The 18,427-nt window shown below is 51.4% G+C and overlaps 1 protein-coding gene across 1 annotated transcript; it reads right to left on the bottom strand.

Annotated features, from left to right (window-relative positions):
- Positions 1–234: 234 nt before the first annotated feature.
- On the bottom strand, positions 235–1,197 carry FOXB1 (forkhead box B1). The gene has a single exon (XM_058811702.1). It carries the CDS (start codon positions 1,195–1,197, stop codon positions 235–237), a length of 963 nt encoding a protein of 320 aa, XP_058667685.1.
- Between the last annotated feature and the right edge of the window lie 17,230 nt (positions 1,198–18,427).

Raw genomic sequence — 18,427 nt, 5'->3', positions numbered from 1 at the left:
AACGGAAACCAAAGTTCAGAACCAGGGGAGAAACCGAGCCGCGAGGGAGGGCCCGGCGGAAAGGGAGCTCGGGCGAACCGCAGACCTCAGCTTCCCGCGGGGAGTTGTCTCTGCTTTCGAGGAAAAGAGTAGAGAGGGGAAAGAAGCGAAAGGATGGAGAGAAGGGGAGGGAGGAGGGCTCCGAGGAAACTTTGGGAGAAAGGGGAAAGGCAGCGTCCGTGCGGGCGGCCCGGGTCAGTGCACAGCCACGGAGTGCAGGGCGGGCGCCGGGCTGGTGAGAGTCTCGCTGGGGGTGGCCGGGCTGCTTTGGCTGGTGGCCGTCTGCGAGGACGTGGGGCTCAGGGAGGGCGGCGAGTTCGAGAGGATGGTGGGGATGGGCGCGGGCAGGGCGGGCAGGGCTGGCACCGCGGCGGGGGTAGGCTTGATGGGGACGGGGATGGCCGGCAAAGTCTGCCCGCCATGGCAGAGCGGTTTGATGGGCACGCCGTAGGCGCCGTACTCGCTGCTGGCCATGGAGATGGGGGTGGCGGTGTCGATCATGCCGGAGCCGTACATGTGGGGCCAGCCCGTGCCAATGGAGCTGCCCACCGTAGTCAATTGATTGGGGAGGGGGTAGGCGGCCGGCATGGGCTGCATCGTGGAAAAGGCGAGGCCCCCGGGCATCTTGTACTCTCTGGCGATGATGTTCTCGATGGCGAAGGGGTGCTTGAAGCTGGAGGGCTGGGACACGCCGAGATTGTACGTGGACATCTGGGGCAGGTGGGTGCCGGTGGCGGCGAGGGCGCTGAGCCGCAGCTTGGCTTGCTGCTGCAGGTACTGCGCCGCGTCCGCCGGCTTGCTGGGCGCCAGGTGGTCCGACTTGACCACCTTGAAGCGCTTGCGGCGGCGCAGGAAGCTGCCGTTCTCGAACATGTCCCCGCAGCTGGGGTGCAGCGCCCAGAAGCTGCCCTTGCCCGGCTGGTCGGGGCGGCGCGGGATCTTGATGAAGCAGTCGTTGAAGGAGAGGTTGTGGCGGAGGGAGTTCTGCCAGCGCTGAGTGTTCTCCCGGTAGTAGGGGAAGCGGTCCATGATGAACTTGTAGATCTCGCTCAGGGGCAGCATCTTCTCCGGGGAGCTCTGGATCGCCATGGCGGTCAGCGAGATGTAGGAGTAGGGAGGCTTCTGATCGCTGTAAGTGTTCCTGCCCGGGCGAGGCATCTTCGCTAGGCGACCCGCGGAGATCTGCAGAAGGGCAGCGACAAGGGGAGGGGGCGGCAGGAGGGGGTACAGAGGTGAGTCCGAGAGGATTTGCACGGACACCCGGTCGGGTCAGCCGGTGGCTCTGGGGCCGGGCCGGAGAAAGAAGGGCACGGGGAAGGGGCACGGTGGATCTCAGCCCTGGAAACGGGGGACGCGGGGGGTGGGGGTGGGGGAGTGGGGCGCAGATGAGGGCAGGAGAAAACAGCCCAGAGCCCTGTGCCGCCGCAGGGGGAAAAGCGACGTGCTTCACCCAGCTCCGGCCTCCCTCAGCCTGGCCTTCCCGCAGGAGCCCCCGTCCGTGAAGTTACTCTAGCGATAGCTCTGTCTTCTGGTCCCTGCGAAGGTGAAGGGGACCCCATCCCCTCCCCTCGACTCCCACCCAACTCCATGCCAGCCCCTGCATGTGCCCACCTTAAAGTTGCTGGAAGTTGACAGTCCGCATCCGGGACGCAGCTGGGAGTCCGGACTCTTTCCCAGCCCTCTGCTCCGGCGTGTCTCTCGCTCCTTCCGCGGCCACGCTGCTGCGGTTTAGTCCTGAGGAGGCAGCGAGCTGGCTTGGTTTTGGGAATCCTCCTGTACACCCCTCCCTTCGTCTCCGCGGGCTGAATCAGCTTCTTTTACACCACCGGCAGCTGCTCTGTAGCAGAGGCTTGTTTGCTTCTCTGCAGCGGCGATGAGCTAACTAGTTGCCTCCATGTCCTTCCTCTAACCATCTGATAGTTTTATGTGGTGACATGAGCAGAAAAGACCCCTGTAGAGGCGCTTCATTAATGTGCCACTTCTTTGCTATCATATGACAATCGCCTTGGGAGCAGGGGGAGGGGAGCGGGGAGGAGGGGGCTGGAGAGAAAGGCATAATCTGGTTTCATTTACACCTATTTACATGGACACCTTGGGCCAATGGGAATCATTTCCATTTGAAGACAAGGCGAGGGGTGAAAAGGCTCCGCCAGCGGAATTGCAGCGCGATGGTACCCGGTGGCTGGGGGTGGGGGGAAGGTATGCACTAACCTCTATGTGGACTTTGCAGGAAGCTTAGTCTGCAATTCACACTTACAAATGGAAGTACTGAGCAGTGGGATGTTTGACATGGAAATTGCTTGGCTGTGGTATTCTGTTTGTTCTGCATTGTTATCTGATTTGTATTGTTGGCTAACTTAAGGCGACTGTTTCCCCTGTAACGAGGGACTTTCTCTTTGCCAAATCCGCTCTCCCCGAGCGAAGGTTTTTTCGAGGAGCGGTGAGACCGGGGCTCCTCGGCAGCCGCCCCGGGAAGTCGGTCCCGTCCCGTCCCCCCCCCGCCTCGCACCCCTGCCCAGCCCCTGCAGGACCGCTCTGCTTCCGCGGACCTGTTGGTGTCAAGAGCGGGAGCTGCTCTCAGTACCCCGAGCGAAGGGCTCACGGTGCCGGTGTGCTCGGTCACCAGCTGCCTTCTGCCGCCGCTCTGCTCCGGCACCGGGGCTGTCCGGCCGGCCCCAGGCTGGGGGTCCCGCAGAGCTGCTCTAATGGGGCTTGCGGGTCCGTGCCAGCCGTCACCCTGCCAAACATCGTCATCTTGACGCCTTCCCGGGCTCTGCGCGATGTGTGTCCGACTGCTCGCCTGCCCGTGCGCTTGTCGGCGCGCCCTTGTGTGTGTGGGAGCAGCCGAGCTGCGGCTCTTGCGGTGCTCCCTCCTCCCCGGGAGCCAAGGCCCGATCCTGCCCCCGCTGCCAGCCGTGTGCCCGTCCTGGGGGCAGGATGGGGCCCGGAGGGTGCCAGGCTTGCCCTGGCACAGGAGGGAAGTTTGCATGGTGTGTATTCCTGAGGCTGCCGTGCATCCCGTCACCCTAGAGCCAGAACTGGAGGTTGTCTCGGGAGCTGCGAGCCCGGGGAGGAAGAGCCTTTGTGGGGAATACACATCAACTCCATTAACGATGTTTTCGGAGTCGGTCAATAACTCACCAAAACGTAACTTAAACACGATGAATTTGGGAGATTAAACAATTTCATTAATATTGAAATGGCCGCTGAGGCTGAGCGCGCGCGCTTGAAATGCAAGCACACGTTTTTCAATATTAACAGAAGTACTTGAAAAGAAGAATAATGTCACCTTCTTAATTCAGCAAAAATAGCCGGGCTGGGGGAGGGAGAGCGGCGGCGGCTCCGAGCAGCGCGGCTGCTGAGACACGGAGGGACGGTCCCCATCAAGCAGGGCTCCCCCAAACCTGGCAGGGAGCCTCAAAACGCGTTTTCACATCGCGACCAGAGCCGACCTCGTGGGTGTTAAACCGTGCTCCCCTCGTCCCAGCCCGGCTGCCCTCGGTCCCATCTAATCCCTCTCTCTCGGGGCAGGATGTCGTTTAGAGAATAATAAGTAAATAATTTTGTTTCTAGGAATCCGAGAAGCGGACGGGCCCCGCGCTGCCGAGCCAAGGAGCCCTTTTGAGGGGCTAGAGCTGCCACATGCCACCCTCTGCCCTTGCAGAGAGGGCCCGGGAGTGTTTGTGCTGCTCAGAGCCCGGAGTTGCCTTGCTCAGTTAATCGGCTCTGAGGTGCTTCATCCAGCCGGGCAGAGCAGCAAGGCAGCCTCCAAAAAAGTTGTTTTTTTTTTTTTTTTTTTTTGAGGGGGTGGCGTGGAGAAGAGATGATGGGACGATAATATTTGTTAGAGGGTAGGAAAGACAATACTCTGAAATGAGGAGGGAGTCCTCCCAGCATCCCCTAACAGCGGAGAGAAGGCTTCTTTCTGTTTTAGTGTAGAGAGCCCCCAAATAAGTGGGTGTAAGGGACACTGCCCTCACACACACCACACACCCAGCTCCCCATCCCCAACTTCTAACACTCCCGGTTCAGGTCTTGTCTCTCGGCCCCAGTTCACTCCTGGGATGCCTATCTAAAAGACAGCTCAGAAAATCCACAAACTGACAAATACTTTTCCTCTTCTCTTTGCCGGTACCTTTTCTTTTCGAAGAAAGAAAAAACCAAACCAGCTGATGCGAAAAGGAACCCGCAAGCTGTAAAGTTAAAGGAAAGTCGGCTTCCGTTGTCATTTGCTGCTCCGAGTGCAGACGAGGTATGGCTGTGAGGCGTCCGATGTTTTTTCCTGCTTTGTGGTTTTTGTTGTGGTTTTGGGTTTTTTTCGTTTGTTTGGTTGGTTTTTGGTTTTTGTTTTTGTTTTTTTTTTTTTTCCATTGCAAAGGAATGTGTGATTGGAGGGGTAGGGCAGCCGAAGTCCTCCCAGTAATTGATACCCAAAGTTTCATCTCATGCTAAGCAAGCAACAGATGATAGACTTGGGCAATATAGGATTTAAAGGTAATTGTAGCATTTCCCTTTTACTTTGAAAGCCAGCATTAGGGAGGAGGAGAAAGTGAAGTGAATCCAAATCCATTGTGTGGAAAACCAAAACAAATAGACGTTTTTCTGAAGTCTAATTCAAATAAGCAGCTCAGAGGAAGTGTTGGGAAAACTATATAAAATACACATAAGTCAATTATATCAATGTTCAAACCCAATGGAAATCTATTTCATGCAAGAGCCATTCAGCCCTTGCATGGAGCCCATCATGGACCACCTTTCTGCATGGAAGGTTTGCAATAGCCCTCTTTCCCACAAGCAAGACCACACACGTTTACAGATTTGGTAATAATTTATGCTAATTTTCCTCCATAAATCCACAATTCGCCTCAGTGGCAAGCAGGGCTGTTGAGAGAGGAAAAGGAGACAGAAAAGTGACAAATACAATATTGATTTTGAATCCTTGTGGCTGCAAGCAGGTGTGTAGCTTTGCAGAGGGGAGGAGTAGGGGAGGAGTGGGAGAGGGGCTGTGGGGGGAAGCCAAGAAGTTTTCCAAGGATAAAAAAACTCACTCTGTGTGAGAGAATACTCACAACCTTGTTAATATTTACAAACCAGTTGGGAGAAAAGAGGAGGGGGAAGTACCAGCTTCTCAGGGTTTCCTAGGCTGCGAAACACAATGCCAGCGTCTGAGCAAGCTTCCCCCGTTTTGGAAAGTCAACTGCAGGCTCTTGGTTGCGGCTGCGTTTCGGCTAAGCCTTGCCCTCTTTTTTTTTTTTGTAATGTTTCTGCTTCTGCTGCCTCTCGGGGGCTGAGGAGATGGAAGCCAAGATACTTGGGGTCTCCTGCTTTTCTGTGTGCTTGAATTCTCGGTGCGGTTTCCCGAATAGCTCCGGCCGCTCTGGGAACGGCTGGGCTTTGTCCCACCCCACATTCTTCACCAAATCTGCCACTTTGGCGTGAAACTACTTAGCGCCCTTTCAAAAGGATTTTGTTCCTTTCCCAATGAGCACTAAACAAACTCCCCCTGCCTGTCAAGGGCCGGATTGAGAACTGTTCCCCAAACCTGTATTCCCGATAGCTCGGGATGTGCTTTGTGCCCGGGGGGGCCGGGCCGCCGGGGGCTCCTGGCTCTGGGCACCGCGCTAGGCCGGCCCTGCCACCGCCCCCCGCTCTCTCCTCGCCGCTGTCACCGTCCCAGACCCGCGTGCGCTGCCCGAGGCTGTCCCGTCGGGGCTTTCAATCGCCGCCAGCCCGAGCCGGCCCCGCTGCGGCCCAGCCGGGGCGCGCCCAGCGCGGAGCGCCCCCGTGTCCCGAGCCCATCGCTGTCGGGCCTGGGCCCCGGGCGGGCTCCGCGCTGGGACCACCCGAATTCCCTATCCCCGAGAGGAGGCTGTGGTTCCCGCTCGTGGCTCTGGGCGCTGCTCCGGAGCACCTGGCTCCCGATGGGAGCCGGTTTCGCGGAGAGCCCTTTCCCCTCTGCCGCGCCGGCAAACGCAGCCCCTGCGCCTCCCTCCCTGCACACGGCCGGGAGCTCCCTGGGACGGCTCCGAGGAGCGCCAGGGCCGCGCCCCGTGAGTGCGGGAGGCCGGGCCGGGCCCGCAGCGCTGCTCCCGCCGCTCCCCGCGCCCCTCGCCGGCCGCAGCTGCCCCGGCCCGGGCCGCGGGCTCGGGCCCTCCGCGGGAGCGCGCAGGAACGGGCTCGGGCCCTCCGCGGGAGCGCGCAGGAACGGGCTCGGGCCCCCCGCGGGAGCGCGCAGGAACGGGCTCGGGCCCCCCGCGGGAGCGCGCAGGTGCGCGGGCTCGGGCGGCCGCGGCTCCGCAGCCTTCTAAGTGCCGTGCTGGTAGCGCGGGTTGCAGCTTGAGTCTCGACGTTATTGCCCTGAACGTCTGTCTTTGTGGTAAACTTCCCTCGCCTTCCCGGAGGTGCTGGAGTATTTATCTACACGTTTGGGATTTATCGGTTTGTTTATTTATTTATTTGGAGAAGTATCAGGGGAGGCCTCGCAAACTTTTTCTTTTTAATCTTCCCTTTTAAACAAATGTCGCATTTCAAGCCGCCCTCTCTTCTCCTTTTCACATTGTAGGAAATATTGAAAATGCCACCTTAGTATTGAAGGGATTAACTTGCTTTTCTCCCAGCCGCTAACTCTGGTGTAAAGGGAGCAGTAGATCAACTGTATAATGTGTGCACTGTTTGGTCATTTGTACAAGCAGAACAAAGGTTGAGCTAAGCCAAATTGCATTGCACTTGTGAACCGAGTCCCAATTTGAAGTATCTTTTACAGCAGGGGGAATGAGAACAATTTCGTGTATGTCTAAAAGGGAATAACAAAGCCACTTTCTAGAGCATCTCAAAGTGAAGTAGTGAGGCGTGACATTCCCAGGGTGAGGAGGGACAAAGGCAGGGTCAGGGGGATGAAAAAGGGAATCAAACAGCCACTTTCACATGTCTGCCCTCAACTGCTGCACCTCTCCATAATAGGAAACAACTGTTGTAAAAAGGGGGATTGCTCCCATTCATTCAAAATAGCAAATGATAGCTAAACAACATTGTCAAAACTGAATCAACTTCTGTGCAGTACCACCCAGAAAAAGGTATTGTGTTTTGGTTAATAGCTGGGTGGAGCAAACTTGATTTTCCTTTTTCTTTCTTTTCTTTCTTTCTTTTCTGTCTCTTTTTTTGTTGTTGTTTTGCTTTTTGTTTTTGTTTTTTTTTTTTTTTCCAAGGACTCTTCTTTCCAGATCCATCGGTTTCATAAACTTTATTTTTTATCATGAGCCTTTTTTAACATAATATACTCATCCCATTCACACTTTCTCCTACAGTCTGCTCTTGCCTTGCTGTTCTGTGCAAAACCAGAAAACAAAAAATGTTAGGCTGAGTCCCGTTCTTGCTGCGGTCAGAGCGGCGGTTCAAAATCCGCAAGCAATGTGAATCTTCCTTGAATTGCATGTGCGCGTCTCTCGGCAAAAACCACCTTTAAATTACTAAGTTATTACTTAGCCAAACATTGTGAAATGTTTTTTATGACAATTGACGATGATTTTAAATTTCATATCCGCAAGAATAATGGCGCGCACGTTACGGTTGTTTCCCCTCTTTATAAGCAAAGGTAATAACCGCTTGCGGAATTCAGGCTCGGACAAACTTTTCCCCGCATTGTGTGAAGCCTTTAACGAGGCGGGCTTTAATTAGGGTCAGAACTTTGAATGCCCGTGTTTTCCTCTCTGTTGGCGGGGGGCATGTTTGCCAACAGATCCCGCGGTTGCGGCCGCGGGGGCGCAGCGCGGTGGGGGCGCGGAGCGGCTGTGTGGGCGCCGGGGCTCTGCGCGCTCCCTGCCCGCCGCCCCCGCCCCGCCGCCACCCACCGAGCTGCCCGGGGCCGGCAGCGCCGTTCCCGAGCCGGGCTCCCCGCCCCCGCCGGGGCCGCTCCGGAGCCGGGACGGACGGGACGGGACGGGGCGGCCCCGCCCGCCGCAGCCCCCCCGCGCTCGCACCTGCGGGGAGCGGCAGCGCTGCCCCGGCCGCGCCGTGCCCGCAAAGGCAGCGGGGCCGCGGCCCCTCCGTGCTCCGGGCCGGCCCCAGCGCCCTCCCCGCGGCCAGGGGGATCGCGGGGCCGCTCGGGGCTGCGGGAGGCGGCCGGCCGTGCGGGACGGGGGCAGGGCAGCCCGGCGGCTGCCGGCGAGGCGCTGACCGCGCTTCCCGAGTCCAGCGGCTTCCATCGCACCCTTGTATCTGTCACAGACACCCGCCGCTCTCGCCCGCTGTACTCACGATGCGAGCGAAGCACCCGTCTTCCCATCAACCCTCTGCTCTGCAGCAAAAACCATATTAACCTTCTTTAATATTTCATTCCTGGAAGAAATTCTTTGGATCTAACTTTAGAAAAGACTCCCCCGCAGCGATTTCTACCCATGTATTTTTTTTTTTTATCCGTATTTATTATCGAGAGAAATGGTAGTCATACAGCATCCAACCAGCTAAAAAGGATGGAATCTGATAAAGTATTTTTCCCCTTTTGGCGAGCAAAGATTTTACATGGTAATAAAAGACATTAGGAATGGCAAAGCCTTTTGAGCTCTGAGAGCGAGATGTCTGCGCTGTCATTCAGAGGAGAGCCCTTTCGTATTTCTCCTACGAGGTAGTATTTCCGTCCAAGTTTGCTCTCTCTTGAGCCGCGACCTGTAAAAGCCCTGCTCTGTATTTTGGGCGACGGCAGTTTCAGCCGGCACGGCGGTTCTCTCGAGGTAGAATTGCGCTTTGAGAAGCGCCGCCGGTAGCGGGAGGGAGCCGGGGCCGGCGCTGAGCCCCCGGACCTGTTGGCAGCCCCGCGTGGAGCTGCGGAGCCGGGCGGAGCTGCCTGGGTAAACTGCTTGTGTATTTCACATTATCATCCCGCTATCTGCAGGCAATGTAGATTTTCTAAAGATCTAATGAATAAACAACCAGCAAGTGCTGGCGGTGTAATTTACATTGTTAATGCCTACATGTGTATAATAAATATGCATTTGTATGTCTTCAAATAAACTCTTTTTAGTTTCTAACCTGTGGTGATTTTTTTAAAAGCTGTGTTTTCCAAGAAACCAATTTTCCTTTTCGTTTCCTGAGCTGGTAGGGATGGAAAAGACCTAGCAAAGCGCTTCACATCTGCTTTTTCACATCCTTTTCGGGATGCGCGGGCCCGGGCCCTGCCTGCCCGCCGCAGCGCGTCCCGGGGCGCGGGATGGAGGCCGCGGCCGGGCAGCGGCAGGCACTCATTTCTCAGCGCAACTCGCCACGCTTTTAACGGCAGAACAATTTAAATGTACAATATTAGCTCACAGTATTAGTCTGGAGATGCAAAGAACAATCCATTCAGAGACCGAGCTTCAAAGGCACCGGATTCCCCTCAAGGAAAAGTTTACAAATGTGGCTGCTCCCTCCCTCCTTCCCTGCCTCCCCCTCCTCCCCTCCCTCGCCGGAGACGAGCGGTTTTCCCCGAACGTTTCTGTAGAGGGCATCCCTGACCAGCTTTCCCCGCCTCGCCGTGCGCAGCCCGCTCCCCCCGCTCCGAGCTCCGCGCCGCCCCCGCGGGTCGCGCTCCGGCAGCGGTGGCTGAAGGCGAAGCTCTCGCTTTCAGATCTTCAGACTGAAAAGTCTGGCGCTCCTAAGCCCCCGCTGACTTCACCTTGGGAGGGATAAAGATTTTCTCCTCATTTTTCGCTACAAACCAGGTGCCACTTTCTTACACCGCTTGATGGCAAATGTCTCGTCTTCAGCGAGCTGGATCTGGCATACATTATTTTAATTAAGTCTATGGCGATTTACTTTCCTCTGAGATCCATTCCACGGTGCAATTAGGAACGTATTGGTGCTAGCACATATGAATATTCAGGAGAGTGTCAATTAATTAGCAGACAGAGGAATCTCATTATGGTGCTCAAAACCCTTTTAGTGCTAAGCAGAATTAAGGGGGCATTTGCCAATGTGCTGGATTAGTGAATATTTTACTGCGCGCTCATTTAACTTCATTATCATAGCACTTACGCTACTCTCTGATTTTATTAATTAAATTGCTCATTAATTTATCCAGAAAGGGGGATAAAAAGTTTTATGACGCCACAGCACTGGCGTAGCCGCCCCAAAGAGCGCAGTGCGCCCGGCGCTCCGCACGAAAGCGTTTCCCCGGGGCCGGCGGAGCCCGGGCAGCGGCAGCGCCCGTCCCGCGCCCCTCAGCCAGGTGCGTTCTTATCTCCCCTCACCCCAGAGATAAGTGTAATGCGGCAATTAGTGCTGCTGCAGCAAAGGGGAAAAGGTATCGCTGGGAATTTGAAGCGTAGACTTCGAGTTTCATCTCTTTTTCTACTTAAATCTTTCCTCAGCATCTGGGGAGCAGGAAAGCCCACGATGCGATTTACCCCTTAATCTCTGCGCAGGAAAAAAAAATGCAGAAGGAGGAGGCATAATCTCATCTTTCCTAGTACTATGGACAAAATCGGATGCGATCGCTTTCCGACAGAGACAGAAGCGTAACCTGAACGCTTTGCTGGGGAGGAGCGCGAACGCTTCCCGGGGCCAGGAGCAGCCAAGCGCGGGCTGCGGGCTCGCAGCTTCTCAGCGCAGTCACAACTGCGAACATCAGAAGCCAGTGATCAGGATTACGCTTATTTTCTAATTAGGCAATACTTCAATTCTCATTTTTCCAAGGAGCATTGTATTAAGAGCAGCTATTAAAAAAAATGTCCGTGGGATATTGTGCTTTGCAAAAAACAAACAAAAATTCCCTCAGAAATGTTTAATATTAAATATTAATCGGATTTAAATTCAATAGCCGTATCCTGCGACAGTTATAGATGTGCGGGAAGCTATAGATAATCAGCCCTTGTGCATCTTCACACAGGAGGGATCGACCCGGTGTCAGCAAAGGCTCCGCAGAGGAAAGGGAGACCGATGGAAATGTGTTTTAAAAGTCACCTCTATTTCAGCACCGAGCGCCGAATTTGCCCAAAAAGGTTAGAAAGACAAATATTAAATCTGCCTTCACAAAGGGAGCCGCTAAATAGATCCGAAATTAATATGCATGTAAAATTAATTAACTGCATTTCATGACATCAAAATAAGTACCTGGGAAACAAGAACACCTTCTGGGCATTTGGCACCATATGCTAGAATTACAGTTAATTGACTAATTACATAAATTAGGCATTAATTTTACAACACATCAAGTATAAAAGATATCTCAATTAATTGTGGAGAGCGAAGGAGGAGGTTAAAGGGGGGCCGGCGGTCCGGCCGGGCCGGCGCTGCGGGCGGGGAGCGCGGCCGGAGCTCGGGGCGGGCGCTGGCCGCGCTCATTAGAATCAATTACAGCGGAGATTGATTAGCGCGTGTCAGGGAGCGGCGGCCCCGCCGAGAGCAGCCCGGAGCCGCCCAGAGCACGGCACGGCCCGGGACCGGGACTGGGACCGGGATTGGGATGCGCTCTCTGCGCTGAGCGCTCCGTTCCGTGGAGCGTCCTGCCCTCCCCCGCCCCCCTGAGTATTTTATTCTAGGAGGAAAAAACAGTTCTGTGATTTTTCAGGCACTGGGTTGGGGTGTTTTCCAGTGGAGTTATTCAGATTTTCCTATTACTTTGCTGCATTGGGAAGAAGTTTCAAAGAGTATTAACAATTTTAGGCAGCCAGAGCCATGGCACACGGCGCCTCGGAGGTGTGAGGGGTGTTCTCTACAGGTCCAGCACCCTGGAGCCCCCTCACCTCTTAGAGAGGCTACCTGACAAGATTCTTTCCTCCCCTCAGAATAAAAGGAGTGTCCAGTTTGTACCTGGCTCTACCCAAAAAGGTGCCAGACTGTCTGCATTTACTTTGAAGCTTTCAGTTTAAGCGCGGGGGAGGCTGTGTTAAAATGCAGGAAGGATTTTTTTCGGCTGATGGGAATAATTGTATCTTCCAAGCTAAAATGGCAAAATTCAAACCAGCCTGGGAGGCTCAGGGTCTGAAAATAGCCCAGGTCATGTAGCAGGTAGTGGAAAACTATCACACTGAGAATATTTGGGGAAGCACCAGTAAGTGGTCTCCATTTACACTGGGATTTGCTGAACACCACAAATAAACAAGTCCTACTCTACAGCTTTTGGTAAGGTGACTGGTGAAGCTGGGACTGGCCCTGCCCCAGCAGAACGGGAGGTGCAGGGAGGGCTGCCTTCTGCGTTTGTGGGGAAGGGTGGACATTCTTGTTTCTTCTGCCTTACTAATAGGAACAAAATTTGGCTTCCCTCCCCCCTTGTAAATAAATATTCCATAGGAATAGAGCCCTGTCTGGCTGCATTGGTGACAATACAGCCTGACTGTTGATGGGCTAGAAAACAGATGAAACCCTGCCACATGTCTATCTTTTTATTGAGACAAAATGTTCATTTTGATGTAGCAGTTTTGTGCTGTTGCCAGATGCTGAAGGTACTTGAGGGAGATGTTGACAAGTGGATAATTGTCAACAGAACTAAAACAGACACTTTGTTTACAGTTGAGCGTGATTAATTGAGAGTAAATAAAACAACAGCTCTGTTCATGAAGTCTCTCAGCATCTCAAGTTCACAAGCAGGCAGTGTACCCCAGACAGGAAGGCACTGAACCTGCTCCTGTGCACAGTATCAGAGTTTGGTGATGAGAGCAGCCTGTGCAGCTTGGGCATCACCCTCTAGATTGCAAACCAAGTAGTTTCCTGCTTACTTTTTCTTTCTGTTGGTTTATTTTCTTTTCTTTTCTTTTTTTGTTTGTTTTTCTTTTTTTCCCCTTCACTTTTGGCTTACATGGCTGCATCCACAAAGGATTACAGATCACACACTAATCCAAAAGAAAGGGTTGTGCATCCCAGTGCTGGATACAGTTGACTCAAGTAAAATGATGGGACAAAAGTGATCTAGAATACTTAATCAACAGTAAAATAGGAAGTGATGCAGCAGTCTTTCTTCCCACATTGTAACTTAAAGGTTGTTATAGAATATTTCATGCTTTAGTCCAGTAGTGAGTGGCACAAATTAGTAGTGATGGTCACTAAAATCCAGGAGTGAGTTGTTGCTGGTTTGGTTTTCTTTTTTTTTATAATTAAGATATGTTTCTATTTGTAGCTCATGTAGCAGTGTATATTTACCCAGACTTGTACAGAAGGTGGCATAGTTAGTATCTAAGTGGTATTCATGCTGCTCAGACCAGACAGATGCTGCAGCTCAATTGGAAGGTGGAGAGGAAATAGAATTTACCAATGCACAGTTGCCCAAATGTGAGTTTTGTGCATATCTTTTTCAAAATTATAATTTTCTCTCTTCTTTGTGCTTTGCTGCACTCTGCAGCCACTTCCTGTGACTTTTTCTTTAATGGACAGGAGCCCTAGTAAGACACTGTTGCAGCCGCTGGTTCAGTCTCCCCCATGTGCAGCACACTTATAGGTAAAGTTATGAGCCTGTTAATGTACATTCAAACTCTCTGCCTTGGTCCTGTCCTCGTGTGACTGGAGGTTTAAGGGCAGCCTGTCTGTGTGAGTGTCTGTTGTCAGTGGGCATTCAAACAGCTGGAGGAACTCTGCAGCCACTGCAGCCTGTGAATGAGATGTGTGCTTGCCCCATCACACTGAAGGAGGGGCAAGCTCTCCTACTGATGACTGTTGTGTATTTCTTGTCAAGCCAGTTTCTTGCAGCTTGCAAGTTTGGGGGTGTTTTTTGTGTTTTGTACTCTTTCTTGCTGTCATTGATTTCAACAGTGCCAGCTTCCAAGGCATATGAGAATATCCCTCAGTCTCATGCCCACAGTTCTTGGTGCCTGTGTTCCAAACAGTCCTTGAGCAGTGTTTGGGTGCTACTCATTTCTTACAGCTGTACCTGCTCAGAGGGAGGGGAAGACTGTCAGGAATTGATAAGAGTTTGCATAGTAATACACATTTATCTGTCATTTCCACACAAGTAACCTCAGGTTATTGTTTCACACTCTGAGGCCAGCCATGCCATCAGCCTCCTGTCCAGAGGTGTCGCTGGCCCGAGGGTGCTGCAGGGCAGTGAGTGTTGAGATGTGGCTCCATCACCCTTGCTCAGGAGCTGGGATGTTTCTGGTGCTGGCTGCTGGGCTCCTGTCCATGTGGGACTTGTGGGTATTGGAGCCATGCCTAAGGGTATTTATTCTGATCATCAGTAGCTTGTCAGTTGGATTATTGATTAGTTTATACTTGGTTTACACTATCACAGCCAAGATGATTGCAGCTTTTTGCCTTGAATCCTCCTGTATCCTTAGTATTTCTCCAATTCCTTTGAAAACCTTTCTCCTTTATTTTATCTGTGATCAAACCTTTGCTCATCCCTCATCTAGAATGTGTCTCTTCCTCTGGAGCATATGCTTGTCTGAGCTGCAGCAGTTGTTGCTTGCCTGTGCAGCTCAGAAGCGCCCCAGGATGCTCCCCAAAGGCTGCTGCACTTCAAAGGAGAAGCTGCAGGCTCAGAGCAGCCAGAAAACAGGAGCCTGTGGGCCTCAGAGCCCCAAAGGTGGCTGCTGGCATGGATGTAAGAGGAAAAGCTCCTTTCAAGGAGCAGCTTTTGAGTTTCCTTCTGCAGGGGAGCACTGGGCACTTCAGAGACAAGGCAGCAAGCCAGGATCCTCGATGCAGATTGTGAAGATCTTCCCAGAAGCCAGAGCAGCCGTGTGGGGAACTCCTGTGCAAGTCAAAGCACCCGGGGGGAGCGTGCTGGGGATGAGAATTGTTTCCCTGGTGGAGAGGTGAGAGCATGGGCTGTCCAGCTGTGGGTGGCTGTCAGCCCCCAAGTTATGGCTGTCTTGTACCAATCTGGAGACCACTGTGTTGCTTGTGTGGATGGTGGTAGGTGTCAGCTCTCCAAAACAGAAGGCCCTACTTTATTTGCGAGACAGAAGGGAAAAAATTGTGTCCATACTTATGTTAAGTTTGCTTTTCATCTGAATGATGTCAAATGGTAAAGAGTTTGGAGATAACATCCTTCTGAGCCTAACTTATCTAGCACCTTTTAAGGACAAGTTTTCCAGTGGAGTTATAGAACTTCAAAAATAGGCCTAAGGACAGGAGGTTCTGCTACATTTGACATCAGTGGAATTGGTGTATTTTGCAGATGGTAATGAACAACTGAATTGTATGTGACTTCTGAATGTTCAGTTTCTTTATGATCCAGACACAAGAGCTGTGTCCTATATGCATACGTGGACCTATAGGAATGTCTGTCAAAAATCACCATAAATATTATTGACTCTGTAGCCTAGAGCAAACCCTGAGAATGCTTCTGTCTAAGTGGCCCAGGGAGATGTGCCTGGATTTCTTGCTGCCCTGTCAATATAATGCCCTGGAGCATTCAGGGTGTAGGCTGCAGATAGATGTAGGATATACTTTTCTCATGGTCAGAAGTTACTGGTGGATCCTGAGGGAAGACCTGCTCTGGGCATAAAACTCAAATCATTTGCTGCTTCATTATCTTGAAAGACCTTGAGTTGGAGTCAAAATTGAAATAATGAGCCAGACTGATGAAGGTGAATGCATTTGCAGCTGACAGGAGTGGACACATGCTGGTAACCATCTGCTGGGATCACTTGCAGGTAGCTGTGGAAGTGCAGCTTTCATGTTGAGGCTGTGAATGCCATGTGTGTGATTTACTTTATGTGCATATGCTGTCCAACTAAATACTTGCATGGGTATTAAAGCTATTTAAAGTGATATTTGTCTGATTATGTGCTCTTTGGGAAGAGTCTGTCTGATTATCCATTATATATTTTCTTCTGAAAAAAAAAAGAATGCCTCTTTTATTGAGTGTTTGTACACAAAAATCCGGAGATGCAGCAGTTCTGTGCTGAGTATGTAAGTTTGTATGCATTTGCAAAGTAGAACTTTGTTTAACTCGGTTGTCATTAATGGTCAGAGATGCCATGGCACTGGTGCTTCAGAAGTCAGTTAAACATAAAACATTGTAACAGGATTATTAAAGAGTACTGAACGCTGGAGAATGGATGTGTTACAGGAAGGGCCACAGAATTGCTGTGTACTTAGCGTGTATAATGCAGCTTGCTCAATTTGTTCCTGGCTATTCATAGGAGAGTACATTTTCTCTTTTTAATTGCACAAGATGACAAGACCTTTTAATTAAGGTGGCATCTATAGTATTCATATACTGCAAAACCCACAAATGACTAAAACTTAATAGCATCGTAAAAACTATGGTTAAAGCTTTTACCAACACTGCCATCACAGCAAAGGGTCTTAAATCACCTACATCAGCAGTGAACTTATGCCTACACTGAGCCTACTGACTCAGAGAGCCAGAACTGATTTCTTTTCATGCAGAAATAGTGTCTTTGTGAGGTTTTTATGGCTGTAGTAAACTGGTAAATGGCCCATTTTTCTCTTCATGTGTACCTGCCCTCCCATGTCTAATTTCTGCAACCTCTGAAATATTCTGCATCCAGTCAGAAGATACTTTTAGGGGAAAAAGACAAAACTTCTCTTCTTCACTCTAAAGTTTCCTGCAGGCTTCAGTGGGACAGAAGGGAACGAGGATTGCATGTGGAGGATGTGGGGAATCGGGTAGGCAGGGCTGGATCCCCAGGAGCAGAGCAGGGAAGCCTCAGTGCTGCTCAGCTTTGCTGCTGACTGGAGGTGCCACTTGGAGAGCCACGTCCTCCAGCTCAGGGATCACAGGATTGCAGCAGGGTCACTGCTGCAACATGGCATGTTAATCACTTGTGAGCAGGGTCCTGGCAAGGATTTATGCACAGGCTGATTATTTTCTGTCTTCCCCTTTTCTTTACAATGACAGCCTTACATCTGTTGGGCTGGTGTTTGTGGGGGGATGGACCTTCACCACAGGATGCTGTCCTGTGGCATCCCAGGAACCTCCAGAGGTGCATCCTACTCCGGAGGTGTGGCATGGATGTGGCAGCTGAGCAGTGGCTGGTTTTGCCTTGGTAACACTGGTAAAAATGGGAAAGGTCCTTGGTTACTTTTATAAGGGGTTAGGCTTTTTTCTCTCTTATTCTGCAGAATGTAAAGGAATATTCTGCAGATCCAAAAGCTATGGTCCTTATTTTTGGCAAGAGCATTCTGTGTTTCTCATCACTTTGTGTGTGTGTAACAGTTACTGCAGGGGGCTTTTGTAGGCATTTCTTTTCTCACAAAATTAGAAATTTAACAGTTTGGTTTTAATCATACTCTGATGCTCAGAGTTCCTTGAGCACACTTTCTATCGACTAAGAAATAAACCAGTTTGTATAATCCAACATTTCCCTTGGGATTGGTTCAGAAAGCAACATGATTTTTACTTTATTGCTAAAAATACTGTGTTGTTTACCAGATGAGTATTTAAATAATTTAAGGATGCTATTCTAAAGAGAGACCTTGTTAGAATGAAAAGTGCTTTATCTCTAGCTAAAGAGAGGAGGACAGAGTAAACAGGCAGAGGAGAAGGGACCTTGGGATGTATTAACATATAGCAACACTAAAATTAATTGACTTAATTATGTCTGGTCTGATATTAGGGAATTATGTTAATCAAGTGTATTTTCTCTATGGTCAGGTTTAGAGTGAGGATTATTAATTTGTGAGTGTGGAATCAGTCATTTAGGGATTGCTCTCTGCAAAGCTTTGTGACCACTGGGGTTGTTCAGTGGCCAGAATTCTGGACTCTTAAATTCTCTTTATATCCCCAGTTCAGCCCCAAGGGCCCTGAGCAGCAGGAGTGGATCAGCTGAGTGGGCTGAAGAGTCTGCAGTCTTCCAGTGCCACTCTCTAGACTGTCATGTTTGGTGTGGATTTCATGGCACATGAAAAGCTGTGTATCCTCCTCTTCAGCCCTTCAGCCCAACCATCCACCTTCTGTCCTGTGTCCTGTTACCTGGGAAGCTGCAAGGCCTTTCCTCAGCACATGGCTGGTTCATCCAGCCAAGGGGCTGGAGCTGCCACCACTGTCATGTTCTGACAGAAGTTTGTGTAGCCCTAAAAGTCAAGGGATCAAAAGTAATGTAAATCTGCTAAAGCCTATCTGTCTTGAGTCCTAAGTCGCTAAAGGAACTTGAATTGGGCTTATCCAGTTCATCTGTTCAATGACTGGCAAACACATGCTTGAATTTAATCCTGAAGGTGAAAACATTTGGTAAATACTGTCCTAAATGGAGTTAAGTTTTTAAATGCTCTTTGTGCATTGTTGTAGGCACACAGTGTGTGGTGACTGGGAGTGGGGCCCAGCCTCATCCCCATGGGCACAGCTGTGAGCAGCACTGGCAGCAATGAGCCAGGGAGTGCCCAGGGGCACTGAGCAGCCACCAAAGGGAGCAGAGGGCACACAGGGCAATGCATCAACATCAGGGGTGTAAAAGGCTGGGCTGGAGAACAAGAGGAGCAGATGCTGGCAGCCTTCTGCAGGGGTGAGGTGTTA

The sequence above is a fragment of the Ammospiza caudacuta genome, chromosome 10 (assembly GCF_027887145.1).
Source record: "Ammospiza caudacuta isolate bAmmCau1 chromosome 10, bAmmCau1.pri, whole genome shotgun sequence".
NCBI classification, from domain to species: Eukaryota; Metazoa; Chordata; class Aves; order Passeriformes; family Passerellidae; genus Ammospiza; species Ammospiza caudacuta.
The sequence above is the reverse complement of the archived record's forward strand: the minus strand, read 5'-3'. Positions and strand labels throughout refer to the sequence as shown.

Coding starts and splice junctions, on each gene's coding strand:
- FOXB1 (XM_058811702.1), bottom strand. CDS start 1,197: ATGCCTCGCCCGGGCAGGAACACTTACAGCGATCAGAAGCCTCCCTAC.